The sequence below is a fragment of the Cylas formicarius genome, unplaced genomic scaffold (assembly GCF_029955315.1).
Source record: "Cylas formicarius isolate icCylForm1 unplaced genomic scaffold, icCylForm1.1 PGA_scaffold_8__14_contigs__length_24414737, whole genome shotgun sequence".
Lineage (NCBI taxonomy): Eukaryota > Metazoa > Arthropoda > Insecta > Coleoptera > Brentidae > Cylas > Cylas formicarius.
This window is the reverse complement of record NW_026844361.1, coordinates 22,894,516-22,911,714: the sequence shown is the minus strand read 5'-3', so window position 1 is coordinate 22,911,714 and position 17,199 is coordinate 22,894,516. Positions and strand designations below refer to the sequence as shown.

At 38.3% G+C, this 17,199-nt stretch overlaps 3 protein-coding genes across 4 annotated transcripts in view; 2 read left to right on the top strand and 1 right to left on the bottom strand.

Annotated features, from left to right (window-relative positions):
* Window positions 1-1,524: 1,524 nt before the first annotated feature.
* Window positions 1,525-6,075, top strand: LOC132705802 (trypsin-2-like). Its single transcript, XM_060676690.1, has 5 exons — window positions 1,525-1,642; window positions 1,739-1,817; window positions 4,030-4,254; window positions 4,316-4,562; window positions 5,909-6,075. Exons 1-5 carry the CDS (start codon window positions 1,603-1,605, stop codon window positions 6,053-6,055), a joined length of 738 nt encoding a protein of 245 aa, XP_060532673.1. The 5' UTR covers window positions 1,525-1,602; the 3' UTR covers window positions 6,056-6,075.
* Window positions 6,076-6,077: 2 nt separating this feature from the next.
* On the bottom strand, window positions 6,078-9,577 carry LOC132705803 (OV-16 antigen-like). Its single transcript, XM_060676691.1, has 2 exons — window positions 9,197-9,577; window positions 6,078-6,387 (listed from the first exon to the last, which is right to left on the bottom strand). The coding sequence occupies exons 1-2, from the start codon at window positions 9,515-9,517 to the stop codon at window positions 6,253-6,255; spliced, it is 456 nt and encodes a 151-aa protein (XP_060532674.1). The 5' UTR covers window positions 9,518-9,577; the 3' UTR covers window positions 6,078-6,252.
* Window positions 9,578-12,852: 3,275 nt separating this feature from the next.
* Window positions 12,853-17,199, top strand: part of LOC132705842 (lysosome membrane protein 2) — a 75,285-nt gene continuing 70,938 nt past the window's right edge. The window contains exon 1 of one of the 2 annotated variants that reach the window (XM_060676762.1): window positions 12,853-13,011. The gene's annotated coding sequence lies outside the window, so the exon portion shown is untranslated. Of the gene's footprint in view, window positions 13,012-15,747; window positions 16,080-17,199 lie in introns of those variants that run through there. The other variant, XM_060676764.1, reaches the window with a different exon arrangement.

Here is a 17,199-nt window from a genome sequence, read left to right as displayed (position 1 = left end):
CGCAGAACAATTTTAAACTTTCGCTCTAGTTCCGTGCTACAGAGTTCAATCGCTACTCCTTTGACGTCAGCAACGACGATTGACGAACTTTGTCGCCACGCCACGGGGTTGGGGAAAGAGCGCATTTACGCAAGCCGCTTTATTGCACTACGGCAATGACGTTCGCTGAGATTTAAACTCGCCGCTGTACATATATAATTTAAACGAATTATTTATTAGGCTCATGCCGAGAATACGGAGAAGGTAAGAAAAACATGTCCCTAAATATCAAATGCAGCTGACATAAATTTGAAAAGATGGGAATATTGGGGGGTTAAAAATAGGAGCACCCATATGCATATGCAGCTGTTCGAATCACTTACGATGTCAGAGTAAACTTTGTTGGGAAAAAATTAGCAGCGCTTTACAAAGATGCAACGACCATGCAGTCAGGACATGCTGAAAATGCTAAACATAGAGGCGATGTAAGGACGCTGACGCAGTTTTGAAAGTTGTGAAGTTGATGTAATTAATGTTGATTCGTAAAATCAAATGAAATCAAAATGTGAGCCTTACTGTACAAAGAAAAACAATTAGGGCATCAAATAAACTGTTTGCATTAGGACAGCGCTCAGTGCATAAATTGGCGCACAAGGATCTTTTCAGCTACATAACAGCACTACAAGAACACCATCTTGTGCTTATTTGGGAAGGAGCGTACGAGGAAATGGGATTTTTACAATATTTTGACCAGGGAAGAAGTGTGAAATAACGGCATCATAATCTTTAGCGAATTTGATATTCTTTTCGTTTTGCTCGATCTGCTTAGATATGTTTTGGTTAATTTTGGCTATCCGAATCAAAGATCTCTTTTAAAAGAGTGTGTCTTACTCTATATTATATGTTTTAGAACCTTTTATTTTTGAAAATTACAAAAGTGAAATTTTTATTAGATAATCCTAAGGAGGGAAAACCATTTCATGAGTAAATACGCTCAGTAAATATAAAACTAGCCATCAACCGTTGACGAGTGAATTAACCCACTAAAATTCTATAAAAATCAACATTCAGTGTTATAATAAAGCTTGTTGAAATGCAGTTTTTTTTCGGTGTTTTACAATCGATGGATAACTTGCGAACTCGTTAGATCTACCGAATTTTGTCTAGATCCGGCAGCACTCCGTAAACAAAACATCGAAACCCGAAGGCAACGTAACAACAGTCATCTATCGGCGTTCTATGCAAGCACGAATGCCTACTTGTTTTATACCGCAGTTCCCTTCTACTAATCTCTACTACTAATCATTCGTCCCCCGGTCGCTAGATGAGGCAAGCTGCGTTTCTTGGCGCTTGCTTATAAAATTTGTGGTTACGAGGACAGACCGGATTATCATCGAAACTGGACTTTAAATATTAATAACTTTAAAACTGGAATTCACCCTAGAAGTTCAAATTTAATCCCCCAGCGATGTTTTATGCGGTATCGCGTTTACGCGACAAATAAAAAGCTCCACGCCGTTATACGAAATGCGGTCCCCGCGATAACGCGTTGCGTTTTTTATTACCGACTAATGGAGTCGATAAAAGGTAATTTTTAGACACAGTAAGCATGTGGAAAAAGATATGACTGTATCGTCGGTCCTAGTTTTACTCAACTTGTTGGGTGAGTATCTCGCTTGCAATTAAATCGCATTACGCGAATTTGGACGGGTTTTCCAAGCCCCGTTCTTGTTTTTATTTTTGTCTTCGATGGTCGCAGGTCTAACGTCTTGCCAAGATCGTATCGTCGGCGGCAGGGAGGCCAATATTCAAGATTTTCCGTATCAGCTGGCTCTGAGGTAATCCGATCGGCCTATATCACACCCCGTATAATTTTGGCGTTCCGGAGTGTTGATAAAAAAATAGCATATAACTATGAAACAATACGGTGAACGTAAGGACGGTAAAAATTGATGCGTCCCAGGCGACCATGATGTATTTCCGCGCACGCCCCTACTTCACAACACACGCACTGTACACCATTTTGTTTATAAACACCTATCTCCATTCACTTACTTATTTTTCGCTAAAGACGGAATCTGGGCATATTTTGAGAAAGTACCGTCGCAAAAATATGCCGGCTGAAAACTGGGAATTGTCGAATTGACGAACTGTCAGCTGCCATCTTGATTGTTAAACGCCGCCAAGTCTCGTTGAAATTTAAAATGGCCGCGCATGCGCATACCCTTTTGAACATTTGTTTTTTTATGTTGACCCCAAAACTGCCTGTACTATCAGCATATGTAGGGCCTATATATATGTACCTGCTAGGTATATGATAAAACGACGCAACAAGAGCAATTAAACTTAATTTTTCAAATAAATCTCCACATCTCGATTTTGTACCTACTTATTTTCTTGGTTAAATATTGAAAAGCTACATGACATTAAAATGGTCGAAAACTAGTCACATTATACAATTTTATTATTTTAATAATAAAAAATCCCTTAAAACAGAATAAACACCCCTGATTGAGTTATGACGCGCGAGAGAGAGTGAGATGGAAGGAGGGGGTGGGAGGGAGGGAGGGAGAGAGAGAGGGAGAGAGGGAGAGAGAGAGAGATCATTTATAAATACTTAGAATATATAAATATGATTGTATAAATAAAGTATTTTCATGCAATAATGAAAATTGTTAATGTATACGTCATTGGAGAGATCGACTTTGGGGTAAGAGAAGGTATCGGGTTGGAAAAATTTTGTACACCGGTAATTGGCTATTTTGGGTCGGAAAGGTTTCGAACCACGAAAAAAAGTAAGGACTTTATCAAAAAGTATTTATTTATTTATCAAAATTAATGTTGTCCTCTTCAAAGGAATCCCCCACAGAGATAATAAACTTCTGCCAACGTTTTTTCCAATTCTCGAAGCACTTCTAGTAAGCACTTTCTGCTATAGCCTCGAGATCTTCCAGCGATGTTTTCTTTATCTCCTCGATCGTTCCAACCTCCTTCCTTTCATGAGTTTCTTGAGTTTTGGAAAAAAAATCGCAGGGGGCCATATCCGACGAATATGGTGCCTGAAGCATCATTGTGGTTTTGTTTTTGGCCAAAAAAAGACACTAGCAACGATGAGTGAGCAGGTGCATTATCTTGATGCAAAATCCATGAATTGTTTTCCCACAATTTCGGACGTTTCCTTCGTATTGCTCTTTATTAACCGTACGACTTTGTGGTAAGAACTCTTGAAGTACTACGCCACGACAATCAAAGAAAACAGACGTGCTTTTTTCGGTCTTGGCGATTCTGGGTTCTTCCATTGGAACGACTGGGCTTTGGTTTCGACGTCATAACCATAGACCCATTGTTCGTCAGCAGTTATGCCTCGCTCTTGAGCGATGCCTGTTCGACGGTCCTTGTAATTTTGAGTACAAAACAGTTAAAAAAAAGATTTTTGGAAATAAAAAACACCAAAAAAGTAAGAAATTATTTTAATAACTAAAAATATAGTTACGAGTGATGGGACAGGGAAATCAATAATCGTGTATATTTTAAGTCTTTTTGAAATATTTTTCGTGAATAAATGCATTTTTTTTAAAGCGTGCAAAAATTACAATAAGTTTATTGAATAAGACTCACAGAACTTGGGCGGGTCTTTAAGACTAGGTAAGTACGTAAAGCTAATAGACGAGAATTTGAATTGGTCTGATATTGACCATTTACTTAAAAAAGTCGCTCTTCATTGTTCGGATGTCGAGATTATTTAACGGTTCGCTCTAGAATGAATGTCTACAATGCATTTTTCATGCCCCACCTAAGATATCTGATTCCTGTTTGGGAAACTTATGGTGCGTTAGTTCTAAATCTATTCTTCAATTATATAGATAGATAATATGAGCAAGAGAGAGACAACGATAGTCCGCTTCTCTTGCTATTCCAGTTTAGATCAATATCATTGATGTTAACTATTCATCGCCTAGTTACATAAGTAAGGGAACGCTCGCGATAAAATTTCGCGTGTTACGCCACTGGTTTTCGAACATTTTCCAAGCGCTTTTCGGGTTCGTGTAGCTTCAACGGGATCCCGATTTGCGGAGCGGTGCTGATTAGCGCCGAGTACGCGCTCAGCGCCGCGCATTGCATTTCCAAGCAAGGGCAATTCGCGGTGAGGGCGGGATCCGACTCACCCCGTAAGGGCGGGACCGTCACGTTCGTCTCGAACGCCCTCCTTCACCCGAACTGGGCCGGCCAGCACGACTTCGACATCTCGATTTTGAAGCTAAGCCCCAAACTGGAGTGAGTAACTCGGGATAGTAGGGAAAGCGTCAGCGGGAGGCCTCCAGAAAACATTTTTCAGACTGTCGGACAAAATCCGCGCGATAAAGTTGCCGGAGGCGGGGGAGGCAGCGAATCCGGGCACGGTGGCAGTTGTGTCGGGATGGGGGGCCCAATTCTCTTACGTCCAGGGGCTCACGCCGCAGCTCAGGTCGGTAGAGGTCACGATCCTGGAACGTCGGCCGTGCCAGTTCAGTTACAAGTGGTTGGCGATCACCCCGAGGATGTTCTGCGCGGGGTACATGGGCGGCGGCAAAGACTCCTGCCAGGTAAGAGGAAATGGATAAAGAACCACCTAACTAGAGAAGTCACGTGGATCAAAAGGAATACTCAAATTTATCTAAATTTTGTTTTTAGTCTATTAACATTTTCCAACATACAGAGTGCTAGGTAGCAGACTTTCGCAGTCACGAGTCTTATTATAGATGTCTTATTAATATCACAAGTATGTCGTCATATAATGACTTGACTCATCCCAGATATGAGCTTTAAATTTATATAATAATTAATTTAAATTATTCTCAAATTCTTGTATTTGAAATCTTGACGTAGACGAGTACATCTCGGTTATTATTATATCTATATAAATATATAGGGTGATTCATAAATGCGGGCAAAATTAAACTTATATTTTTAATTATTAATTGATAGTTGATAGATACTCCCTTTTATACTCAATTACCCAATGTTAATGCCGAGTTTTTTTGGATCTATGGCCAACTAGAAGGCGCTGTATATTATAGTTCCATTATTACATTTTTTAAAAGAAAGGCTCGTCATAATTCTTCACTTTCCGCAACCGCAAAAGACGTTCTATGTAATTTAGTTTACTGTACTTACTTTACGATTTACTTTTGAATTTCCCCACTCCAAAATGGACGTAAAAAAAATCACGTCACATATAATGTCATTTTCGTCATTTGGTGAATAGTTGAAACATCATTCTGCGACCCTCTGCTGCCTGGGTAATAGTATCCTGTAGCAATTCTTTCGAAAATTTTATTTCAGAAAATAAATTTTATGTACAGTGATGGCGCAAAGCGCCGTCTAGCGGCGATGCGAGCAATCTAAATCAATCTGCTTAGGGCAGCGTCGATAGCCTAAACTGAGCCTTATTCAAAAACTCCAAGCTTCACAAAATGCATTTAGCCATTGTTGTGTTGTTGATATAATTTTAGAAAATACCAACACCAACAAAAGATGTAAAAATCGAGAACGCAAGTACGCTCCCTGGCGGCCATTCTGGAAACTTTTTAATTATTTCCAGCATTTGTTGTCACGACAATTACTTTTTGAGATAAGGTCGAGTGTCAATCTTAATTGGCTACGCAGTTCAACAAACAAACAAAGCTAACCAAAAACTTTTTTCGGTGATTGATGCGAGTATATTATTTTGAATGTTCATTATACTTTTTTCTGATGCTTTTTATATTTTATAATTTTGAAATAAAGCGATATTAATTAATAATCATTGCAGTTTTGTTAGATTTCTATGCTGTTTTCAGTATTTAATTAATCCCGTAGCTCAATACTAAATCTAATACAACTCAAGTATTCTCTAGACGTCTTAAAAACATATTAGGGACGTCACTATGACGTGATTCTGTCGTTGCAGGGTGATTCCGGGGGCCCGCTCGTCATCGACAACAAACTATACGGCTTGGTCAGTTTCGGTTTGAGTTGCGCTAAACCAGGCTACCCCGGCGTGTACACGAACGTGCCGGAACTGCGCGAATACATCCGAATCAACACGGGCGTGTGACGAAATAAAACGCTTGTTCTCGATTATTCTTTGTTTTTTAATATCCACCCTTTCCCCCGCCCCCCGTCGGCTAGTAACACGTCATCAGTCATGCTGAGCGACGAAGAAGTTGCCGCCTGCCGGACCTACGAGCCCGTTTTCGCGGACAAATTCTTCCAAGGGCCACTTGACGCGTTCTGTAGACGGAATCGACACGTTCAAGGGCGACGTCTGGCGGTACAACAGGAAGATGTAGCGGTGCAGGCCGGTGCCGACCGAAGGCCGGGGCCGCGGTACGGGGTTACCACGTCACCGTTTGCGACAGCAAAGTCGGATCCCGGAATATTGGTCACCTGTCGATTCGATAGGGATAAGTTTTAATAGTAATAGTGATAAATTTATTGTTTATAAAGGAATACAATTATAACACTAGAAAACAAACAAAAAGGTAGAACCTGGTTCGCCAGTGTTGCCTATTACGCCCGGGTATCGTACACTCGACGGAGATAGCACCAATTACCGAATAATTACAGTAGTTTCCACTACAAAACAGGGTCATATTTTTCAAAAACTGATGCCGAAACCCGAAAGGCCATCTTTAATTATTATGGATAATGCACGATATCAGACTTGGTGAAAGTGTACCAAATGCATCGACAAGAAGAGAAATTATTATTAATTACCAGAAAATAGTCTAAAATGTGAATTATTAAAACTTGTCAAAAATTACAAAACAAACTTTTAATTTTTGAAAGAAACTTCCACAGACCACTGTGATACTTTTTATAAAACTTCTGGATTCCTCGTGGGTTGGTTTTTCTACTCGAACTTGCTAACGTTTTGCCAATCATCCTGTTGGCTTCTTCAGCTCTTGACTGAAACTGGCTCGCATTTTACCCTGTACCTGCTTATATATTGTTTGAGGGGGGCGCAGCTGAATGAGGGACATTCGGATTTTCTATTGATAATAATATCTAAGGATATACTTATTACACTTATTCTTAACTAAATATGATATCTTAAATATTCGCATGTCCTTAAGGAACACCTTCATCTATTATTACATAGAATGGCTTCCAGAAATATTAAGAGGGCTTAAAGACTGCCCTTGAAGAACGCCGCATGTGATATCAAAATTCTCTGAAAGTCGGTCAATGACTCTGACAGCATTCTCGTGTAAGTCCTTTAAAATATTCATCAATGAATAAGATAAAATTGGGAACGGCCGAAAAGCTTTGCGATAATTGCGACATATAAATGGACGAAGTCGGGGGGAACGAGGATCCATTTGATAACTAGTGTAAAAGTTAGACCAAATCAGTGAACTCGATCTCTACTGGAATAGTAACGGCTTGACGGAAGACTGAGACAAATTTTTCAATATAACTTTTTCTAAAGTTAAAAAAAAATGTGCCAAAATTAAACAATAGGTAAAGAATATCAATTACTTAATTAGTTTATATTTCTAAATAATATATATGATAATATGATAATGATATAATAAAATCAAATTAACAGTTTTCGTAATTATTAATGGCATAGTAATTTATAATTTATATATAAAACAAAATCAAGTCGTGGAACATACAATGTATAGTTGTAAATAAAATTATTAGTAGACGTCAAAATATATCACGACCATTTAGTTCACAGAAAGATAAAGTATTGAAATTATCAAAGTAGTTAGATGTATCCCAAAAAGAGCAGAAAAATTGAAAAATAATATAAACTATCTTTAAGATTATTAGCACGACAAAGAAAACAATCACCATGGGATGAAACTGAAGAACTTTAGCCATAAATAGACAAAAATCTGAAGGTAGATTTAAAATAAAATAATAAAAATTGAAATCGGTCGGTTTTGGGCAAAACCGCTCTATATTCTGAAAATTCTGTAAATGTTCGTAACTGCACAAAAATTCTTTAAAATTTCTATTTAAGTAAACCACAAAATAGTTAATAAAATTTATATTTGTTACGATAAAATTGAATAAAAAGCAATTCAAAATTATTTCCTAAACAATTAATACAATCAAAATGTGAATAAAACTATATGGTTAAAGTTTGAGTAGTGTCTTATTTTGGAGAAAGCAAAATTTGAAACAATTATAATTGTAAAATCAGCTTTACACGGGTCTACCATATTTTATTTTTAGACTTATATTGCCAAGATATTTTATTTCGATAGAGCAAACTCGAAAACCTAAGTACCCAAATGAAAAAAAATATATTTTCGTTTCTTTGATTTATTAAAGTTTCAAGTCCTCTGCTATTTTCTAGGTTTGTGGTAATCGTCAGATCGTTCAGCCTTTGCCTCTTAAACAAGTTTTTTTTTTATGTAATGTATACTAAAGGTAACCAAATCATTATTCCTCATATATCGATAAAAAATATTGGATTTTGTGTATTGTTAAGTCGGGGCGAATTGTATTTTGTCGCACTATGGGTCAGAAATCCCTTAAAATAGTGAATAATTGAAAATTAGGCAACGTCAAGTATCTTCCCAATTTTTTGTATCATGGTCAAGTAGGCTAAGAGGCAACACAAATCAATCGACTCACGCGTTGCCATGGAGGCGCATAAATTCGTACCAAACTTTGACGTATTTGTTAGCGATTTTTGAAAAATCTTGTTAAAAACAAAATGCATATTTACATAGTTGCTTTAACCAAAAATACCTGAATGACTTTTCAATAAAAAAAAAAATTCTGCAATATTTTGAAATTTTTTCATCATTTCTAATTTTTCTTGCAATGTGGAATAAATTAAAGTTCCGCCCATACTTTTAATTTGTTTTTGTCAGGTGGATAGGTTTATTGTATGTTGCGTAGTTAATTAAATTCTAAACAACAAAGATGGGGCCATGCATTAAGTTAGCCAGACAGGCACCTAAGGAAATGTCCACAGAATTTTGGAAACGTTTAGTATAAAACTATTTTTTTTTAAGTGCTTTATACATACCTAAAACATCTAAGCAGAAAAGCAGAAAAGTTCGAAGTTGAACTAAATTTTAGCGGTGCTTTAATTTTGAGGAGAAGTTTATATTATGAAAATTACGGGACTGTTTTGTTTATAACAAAAAAAAAACTTAACACTTTTTACACATTTTTAGAGGTTTGTTGCCGGCCGTGCGTCGTGGAAAATGCGACTAGCCGTACTTACCAACCAGTGACGTACGAACGCGTTCTCCCTGCTCTGCCTGCTGGGCGCGTCCGGGTCGGCCAGCACCAGGGTGTAGGTGCTGTTCGGGTCGCTCGAAGGGAAGTGCACTTCCGGTTCGGACGAACTCTCATTCGTAGAAAGTTCGTTGCCCAAAACTACCACACTTGAAACATAGTCGGCTTCTGTAAACTCTTCGGGTAAGGAGGATATTATGTCGGGGTAGATTTCCGCGTCTCTGAACGCCTTCTGGACGACGTCGTTGACGCCGAAAGTCAACCCCGTCAGACACAAAAGAACGAGAATATTTCCCGATATCGCCATTTTGACACGTTTCGATTTTCTGCTAGACGTCGATGTTATATACTGCGGCGATAACGAACGCAATCAGTTTCGTCAGTTCGATATACTATCGAAGTCTCAAGTGCCACGTGGAAATACGAGACCAACACGTAAATAATTGAACCAGATGCGGATACAAATTTACTGTTCGACAATACGGCAAACTAACCAAAACTGAAAATGTCGATTTAATTTTCTTCGGGGTAATTTCACGAGATGGCCAGAAGCCGAAAACACACGTTGTCATTTTTTCAGATTTGACAAGTTTTGTCTCACGGTGACTATCATAAATTTTATTATTGTTTAATAATTGAAAAAATAAATTTTATCAATTTTTTGGGTTGAGATAAATATCAGAAATGATAAAAGTTTGTTGTTCTGCTATTGTCCCTTATCTAACACACATTATTGATTGTTGTATTACAAATTCTGTTTTTCCCAAAGTCAGTTTTGTCTCTTACTGTATATTGCTTGAGGAAATTATAAATACCCACTTGGTTTTGCTGGATCACACTTTAAACCATCCGCTTGCCTTTCCCAGAGCATATTTTTCTGGTCGAGCGCGAACGAACGAAGGGTTCGATTTTGGGACCATTATTATTTTTCATATACGCACGCGCTTTACCTCTAATGATACGGCTGTGGCTGACCTCATTGTTAAATGAAATTTTTCGTTTCTCCACTCTCTATGTTTCTTGGATGCCGCCAAGACTGGGCGAAAAACATGTTAAGCTCAAAATGTCATATGTAGCTATTCCCGTGGTAAGTAAATGCAAAAATGTCAGACACAACTATTAGGAGGGAAATAAGTTCTGAGTGACTCGCACGATATCTCACACTGTAATTATACGTTCCATTTTTCAAGTTAAACCAATAAACCAGGTAATAAAGACCTTTTATTCTATTCTGCATTATATTCTAAATATAAATGATAACCGTTGACATTTTCAAACCAATTTATTTAGTAGTGCATCCACCTAAGTGTGGACATTTTAGAACTCTTCGTGGCTTGTTGCGCATCCGATGATCGATATGTAAAAAAATGTTGCACTTTAAAAACCTGGGAATATTCAGTTAAAACCCAAAGTACAACGATGGCCTTGGAAATACGAAAGAAGTGCTAATATCATGTGTCAAATTTGACGCCCCATTTCCATTATAAAATAAAGATATGATGTTTTGACATTTCTTCCACATATTAATAAAGCTACTGTATATTTAGAGACTTTGCCTATGCTGATAATAACCAATATGCGCAAATCTCATTTTCAACAAGCAGCATGCTCGCTGATTATGAAAAAACAAGTTAAGTGTGTGGAAATGGATGTTTTTAGAAAATGGCGCCCAATGCCTGCGGAAGAATCCCACATCTGCCTGAGGCGCGGCAATTTTAAGATATTTACGGCCCCTATATTATCAACAGTTGAATTTTAGTATCTATAACTATAAATCATAATTCTTCATAGAAAAGTAAACTGCGTACGAAATTTTAATTTAAAAATTCGAGTTAAAACACGACATTGAAAGATAAAAATAGGAAAATTTAGACATTTCCAGGTAATACACAAAATTCGAGCTAAAACATGAAATTTTAACTTGAAATTATATAAGAAATTTCGAGTTAAAAACGCATCACTTGAAGTCTGAATTTCGAGCAAAAATGCGAAGTTAATAAATTTCAATATAATGTACGAAATTTTACGAGGGGGAACCCATAAAAAACCGGAATTGAATTGCCGCGCGCAGAGCTTGTTTAGTACACCTTTCTGCCGCTAGGTTGTGGATAGTATAACTTGTTGCGAGTTCAACGCCACCTTCGTTTTAAATTTAACTTGTTTTGTTCACTTGCAGCGCCATTTTTGATAACGCTGTTTTTTTGTTATTTCGTTTTTTTCGATGGCAAGTTCAAAACAACAACGTGCAGCTGTGAAGTTTTGTTTTCTGCTCCGTAAAAGTGCTGCTGAAACTGTTTCACTGTTAAAAACAGCTTATAAAGACGATGCGATGGGAAAAACTCAAGTGTACCAGTGGTTTGTTCGCTTCAAAAATGGCGACGAGTCAACTAATGACCGACCTCGTTCTGGACGTCCATCAACTGCTCGAATCGACGAAAATATTGAAAAGATTCGAGAGTTTGTGCTCGCTGACCGTCGACAGACAATTGAACAATTATCAAAGATTAGTGGGTTGTCTTGGAGCACGGTTCAGCGAATTTTAACCGAAGATTTGGGAATGAAAATGAAAAAAATGCTGCCATGTTTGTTCCTCGTTTTCTGACTGACATGCAAAAAGAACATCGCACAGATTTTCTTTCACTGGTGACGAGTCATGATGCTATGGTTACGATCCAGAAACGAAGCAACAGTCCAGCCAATGGAAGACGTCACTGTCTCCCCGTCCAAAGAAATGTCGTCAGGTCAAATCAAACATTAAAACGATGCCGATTTGCTTTTTCGACATCAACGGCGTAGTTCATGCAGAGTTCGTTCCACCAGGTGAGACCGTTAATCAAGCCTTTTATTTGGAAGTTTTAAGAAGATTGCGCAACAGTATTCGGCAAAAAAGACCCGGGGACTGGTTCCTTCACCACCATAATGCACCTGCACACACAGCCATTTCTGTTAAGTAGTTTTTTGCTAAAAATGGCATGGCTCCTCTGCCCCATCCACCTTACTCACCTGATCTCGCTCCGTGTGACTTCTTCTTATTTCCACGTATGAAAAGGGACGTGAAAGGACAGCGATTTGACAACATTGAAGAGGTCAAGAAAAAAACGAGGGATGAGCTGTCGGCTATAGCCAAAGATGAATATAAAAAATGTTTCGAACCGTGGAAGCACCGCTGGGACAAATGTATTAGTTGTAATGGAGAGTATTTTGAAGAGGATAAGGTCGTTCTGTGATTTTCAAAACAATATGTAGTTTATAGTTTTTTTTGGGTACTCCCTCGTAAGTTAAAGTTCTTGTAAAATTTTTGGAATTGGGTTTTATTTTTTTTGATGCGCTCCTTTTACCCTTCGTACTCCCTCAAGTTTTCGGCTGTCCCGGTATACGAGGGCCGTTCGGAAACGTCCACACCGCGATTTGATGCGCACGTTGAGACGTTTTGCGGGGCAAAAAAAGAGACGGACGTCACTGCGTCGTCGCCTGTGGAATATCTGGACAAAATAACCTTGTACTTGCACCTTACAAATTATGTACCTAAACAATGTGTCATTTAAATTTTTCGTTAAATATAATAAGAACGGGCGACCGGTCGCTTGCAATAATTATTATTGTTCGTCTTATAAGCATAATAATCAAATTAGGCGAGGATGGGCCAGCGTTTTACTGACGCAGTGGATCGTTTGACGTGTTTTTAGAGTCTTGCCGTTCAAGTTGCGGGCTGCTGCGGTCGAATAGTTGATCCGTCGAACCACGGGTTGCAAGTACGGAACCCTCGGTGCCGCGAACCACTCAGATTCGTTACCGCGGAAGGTAAGTCGTCGACGAATCGCGAAATATTTTGTGAAAAGTTTTGGTGTGCAGTCTCGACCGGGTAGAACGGAATTAAACAATTGAAAGTAACCAGGTCTTCAAATGAAAAAAATATATGCATTACAAAATACGCGTATGTCGGTAATAATTGCATTTTTTCACTCCAAATATTTCGTATACGCGCGCTACTTTTGCGCAAAATGCGGCCTTGTGTAACTCGTCAAAATTTCGGATTTATGTACGAGAAAATTAAAATTAAAGAAATATACAGGGCGTTTCAAAAAATTCGCGGCAACGATTTTGTTGAAATTTGGCAACGTCTTGTATAGCGATAAAGGACGTGATACAGAGAGGTATCTTAAGGAATAGTATTGTCAAAGAGATAAATATGCGATGCAGGGAGATATATTGTTTCCGTTTTAACGTAATTCAAATATCTTGACGGGCTTTTATCTATTCACCCTACAAAGAATAATATTTTTCTATTCCCGTCTGTAAAATACCCAGTAATCAAGCATGCGGGAAGCGTCACTTTGCCACGTCAGTTTCGTTTCCCACGAATCCGAGCCACTTCGGATATTTTCGGGATTTTACAGCAACCACGCTTTGAATGTCGACGTTTATCAATACAATGAAGAAAATTTTAGTTTTTTCGGGAATTATTTTCTCAATTCTTACGTGGTAACTATAGCAACCATTCATTTTTAGGCAACACACCTCGTCCCACTCGTGCCTTGCCTAAATACCTGATAGGTATATAGTATATTTCCATCACAACAATAGTAATTCGCGGTCTCTTTTAGTTGGACGTATGAGTTCGCCACAGACTTTTTTGAATAATATTAAGGAAAGGAAGGAACATTAAGGAAATTGATACAATTACAATGTAAGGATTTTGGCACAACCAATTTTTGTTTTTAAATATTTAACACCCTGTATCTATATCATATTCCTCTTCATCGGTCCATCTCGTAGGGGGTTTCCCCCCTATACATTTATACCTTTATCCATTCGAGGTCTTCACTCTAGGATTCTCTTTGTCCATCTGCAGTGCTATAGCATCCGCAATGTGTCCCGCCATCTCTATTTTGCCCTTGTGATATCTTCTTCTTTTCTAACTCTATCTCTGAGCATTAGTCTTTCCATTTTTCGTCAAACACGTATATTTGTCTACCAGTTGTATTTGTTTTTCTTTCGCCCCAATTTGTTGACTAAGGACCATGTTTATCATCATTTTGGGTTTCAGACAGTTTAAATGTAAGCCGATTTGTGATGTGACTTGTTGTAGTTTCCAACTACGTCCGTTATGTGTGCGAAATTGTCCGCTAACATCTGTAAAACAGAGAACACCTCAGTCTTCGAGGATCGCAGGTAATTCAACTGTGTTGAATGCTTTATGGAAGTCCACAAAAGCAAGAACCAGCGGTCTGTTGTATTCCAAATATAGTAATGTATCGTTTTTTTTAATTAACGCTTTTAAGGTAACCGCTCGTTCTGTACCAGTTGCAAAAACCTGCCTGTTACTTGGGCTGGTAGAATTCCAATTGACTTTTTAACCTGTCTGCTAATATACTGGTGTACAGGTTATATAAGTGGTTTAAAAGACTTATTGGCCTGCAGTTTTCGATGTTAGTGTTGTCCCCTTTTTTAAAGAATAGAAGTTAATCCTCCTCAACGAAACTTCCCCCACCCCTCTTTTCCGTCTTGTTTCAATTACAATTTTAATAAATTTAAATGAAATTTTTCGCCCGTTTTGTGGATCGGTTTGATCGGTTCTCATGTGCATTTTGCAGTTAAATAAATAAATAAATAAATAAAATATTTGTCACGAAAAAAATTGGGTCGACTCTAAAGTTGATTTTCTCGCGAACTACGTATATCTTAACTGTAACCTAGGTCTCCAGAAATGATGTTATGCAAAATAATTTTATTTAAATTTATGTTTTAGGCACATATATAAAACCAGTTTTAGATAAAATGTTTATCAGATGCTATTGGAATTTTCGTTAACACTATTAGGTGTCTGTCAATGCATAGCGTCTTGCTATTCACTCCTTTATCTCAGTTATTAAACGAAATAGTTCAGTGAGAAGAGTGAGAATAGTTCAGAGCTTAACCAAATAGAACATTTATGGAATCAAAGGGTAGCTTAGAGGCTACTTCCATGATATAGAAAACTTTCTCAGGGAAATATGGACTAATATCGAACAAGCATAAATTAAACGCCTGGCGTTAAGCACGATGTCACTTTTTGTTTTGTAATAAACTTTAATTATTAAATTTAACCCAAATATCAGCGATTTTGATGCGAAGTTTATTTGATATGATCTCGGGGTCGCTGTTATACCACTGGTTAAGGATAGTGGTATATTCAAATCCAGTAAAGTTTTAAATAATATTAATATTCAAAAAAATACTCTCCATATTACAAAAGACGTGTGTAATATTCGCATTTTTAACTTCATCGTCAAAATTTCGGGCCTATGCGTCCACAATGGCAGAAAATCGCAAATGGCCGTCGGGGTCCGCGCTTAAAGGACAAGCCACACGCGCGTTCCTAAGTCCGCGGCCGGTCCCGCACGTGTGTCGTAACCCTTAAACCGCGCCGGGGCCCCACTTGCCATTTCTCCGTCATATCTCGCCTCTCCCGTGTGCTAAAATGGCGAGTCGCGCCGCTAATCAAAGCGGCCCGCGACGGACGACGGTTTCTTCTTCTTCCGCGCGTTCCGTGAACACCGATCGGTCCGTAGAGAGGCGAAATGCGCCGCGACGACGACGTCTCGATCCGAAACGTTACGCGTCATCGTCAGAGAGGTTTCGCGCGACCTGCCAATTATTTATTCGACTATTCTTATTAATTGCCGTTCGCCGATTAATTCGGACATAAATATACGTTTAATCGGGACGAGAGTGTGTGTGTCGTCCGTCTGCTGCGACGATAATGAGGTTTTACGAACTCCGGTGTTGACTCTCCCCTGTTTAGTGGTTTTACGTGCGGCCGTTTTACCCCGTGACGACGATGTGGACGTTTTAGTGGACGCCCGAAACCATGCAGATTTGATATTTAGGTAAAAAAAAATTTGCGGGTGGGGGGGGGGGGGGTACGAATTGACGCAAACACAGGATACGAATATTTATTATATTATTTGAAGTCGCGGGACCGCATTTTTGTTTAATTTTGGCGAGTTACTAATTATTCCGAGGTCGTCTCGTCGTAAAATCCGCGCGGATTCGTCGATTGCGGCGTCAAGGATGCGACGTTTCCAAAAAAAAAAACGAAGCAGCCTCTTCAGAGATATCGACTGTTCAGGGAGAAGAGTTTATCTCGAGGATAAGGAGCGCGTCGCCTCGAAACGATGGTCAAGCGTTTTTTTCTGGTGGTTTTAGACACTGTTACGCCGGTTTTCCACTAAACGGAGTTAAACTAAACACGAACTAGTCCCGAATAAAACAAAACCACAACTTTTCGCTTTAGTTCGTTTCTTGTTTTAAAGTCCCACTCGGATACGAATATTTTTTCGCTAACTGATAGGTAAAGTATGTTCATAGATATAAGAAAGTGACTAACTGATACGAATTAAGGAAATATGGTCGAACAGGTCCGTACTCTGCTTAGAATTTAATTATTTGGGCTTTTTGTTAGGAAAGATACTAAACAATATTTATTTATTTATGTATGTATTTAGTTTAAATCTACTTAAATTACTTAAAATAATCATCATTCATCATTTTCATCTACACTCGAGAAAATGTCAGCATCGCTTCTTTTTTTCCTCGCTGAAATGGGATTATTCACAATTTTCCATACAGTTGATGTTGGAATTTTCGTCAATATGGGCGTTTCTTCTAAAGATGCTTGCTTGCTGGCACTACGTTCAATGAGAGTCAAATGAATATTCTTTATAAGTTCCTTAGTCTCAATAGAATAGTGTTTACTGCATTTGGGCGGGAGCATCCCCTAAGATACACTAGACTCGCACATATTTATTCAGTACACGCTGTATTACACAGGAAATAAGAATGATTACTAATAAACTTAAACTAAGTAGTATAGGAAACCAAAGAATATTAAACACAGGTAGGTATAAAATAATTTTCTATTACGGAATTTAAATTCTGAAACTTTCGGTAATAATCAATTGGTCACTTTCTTATATCTATGAACAGGCCATAAATATAATCTATACA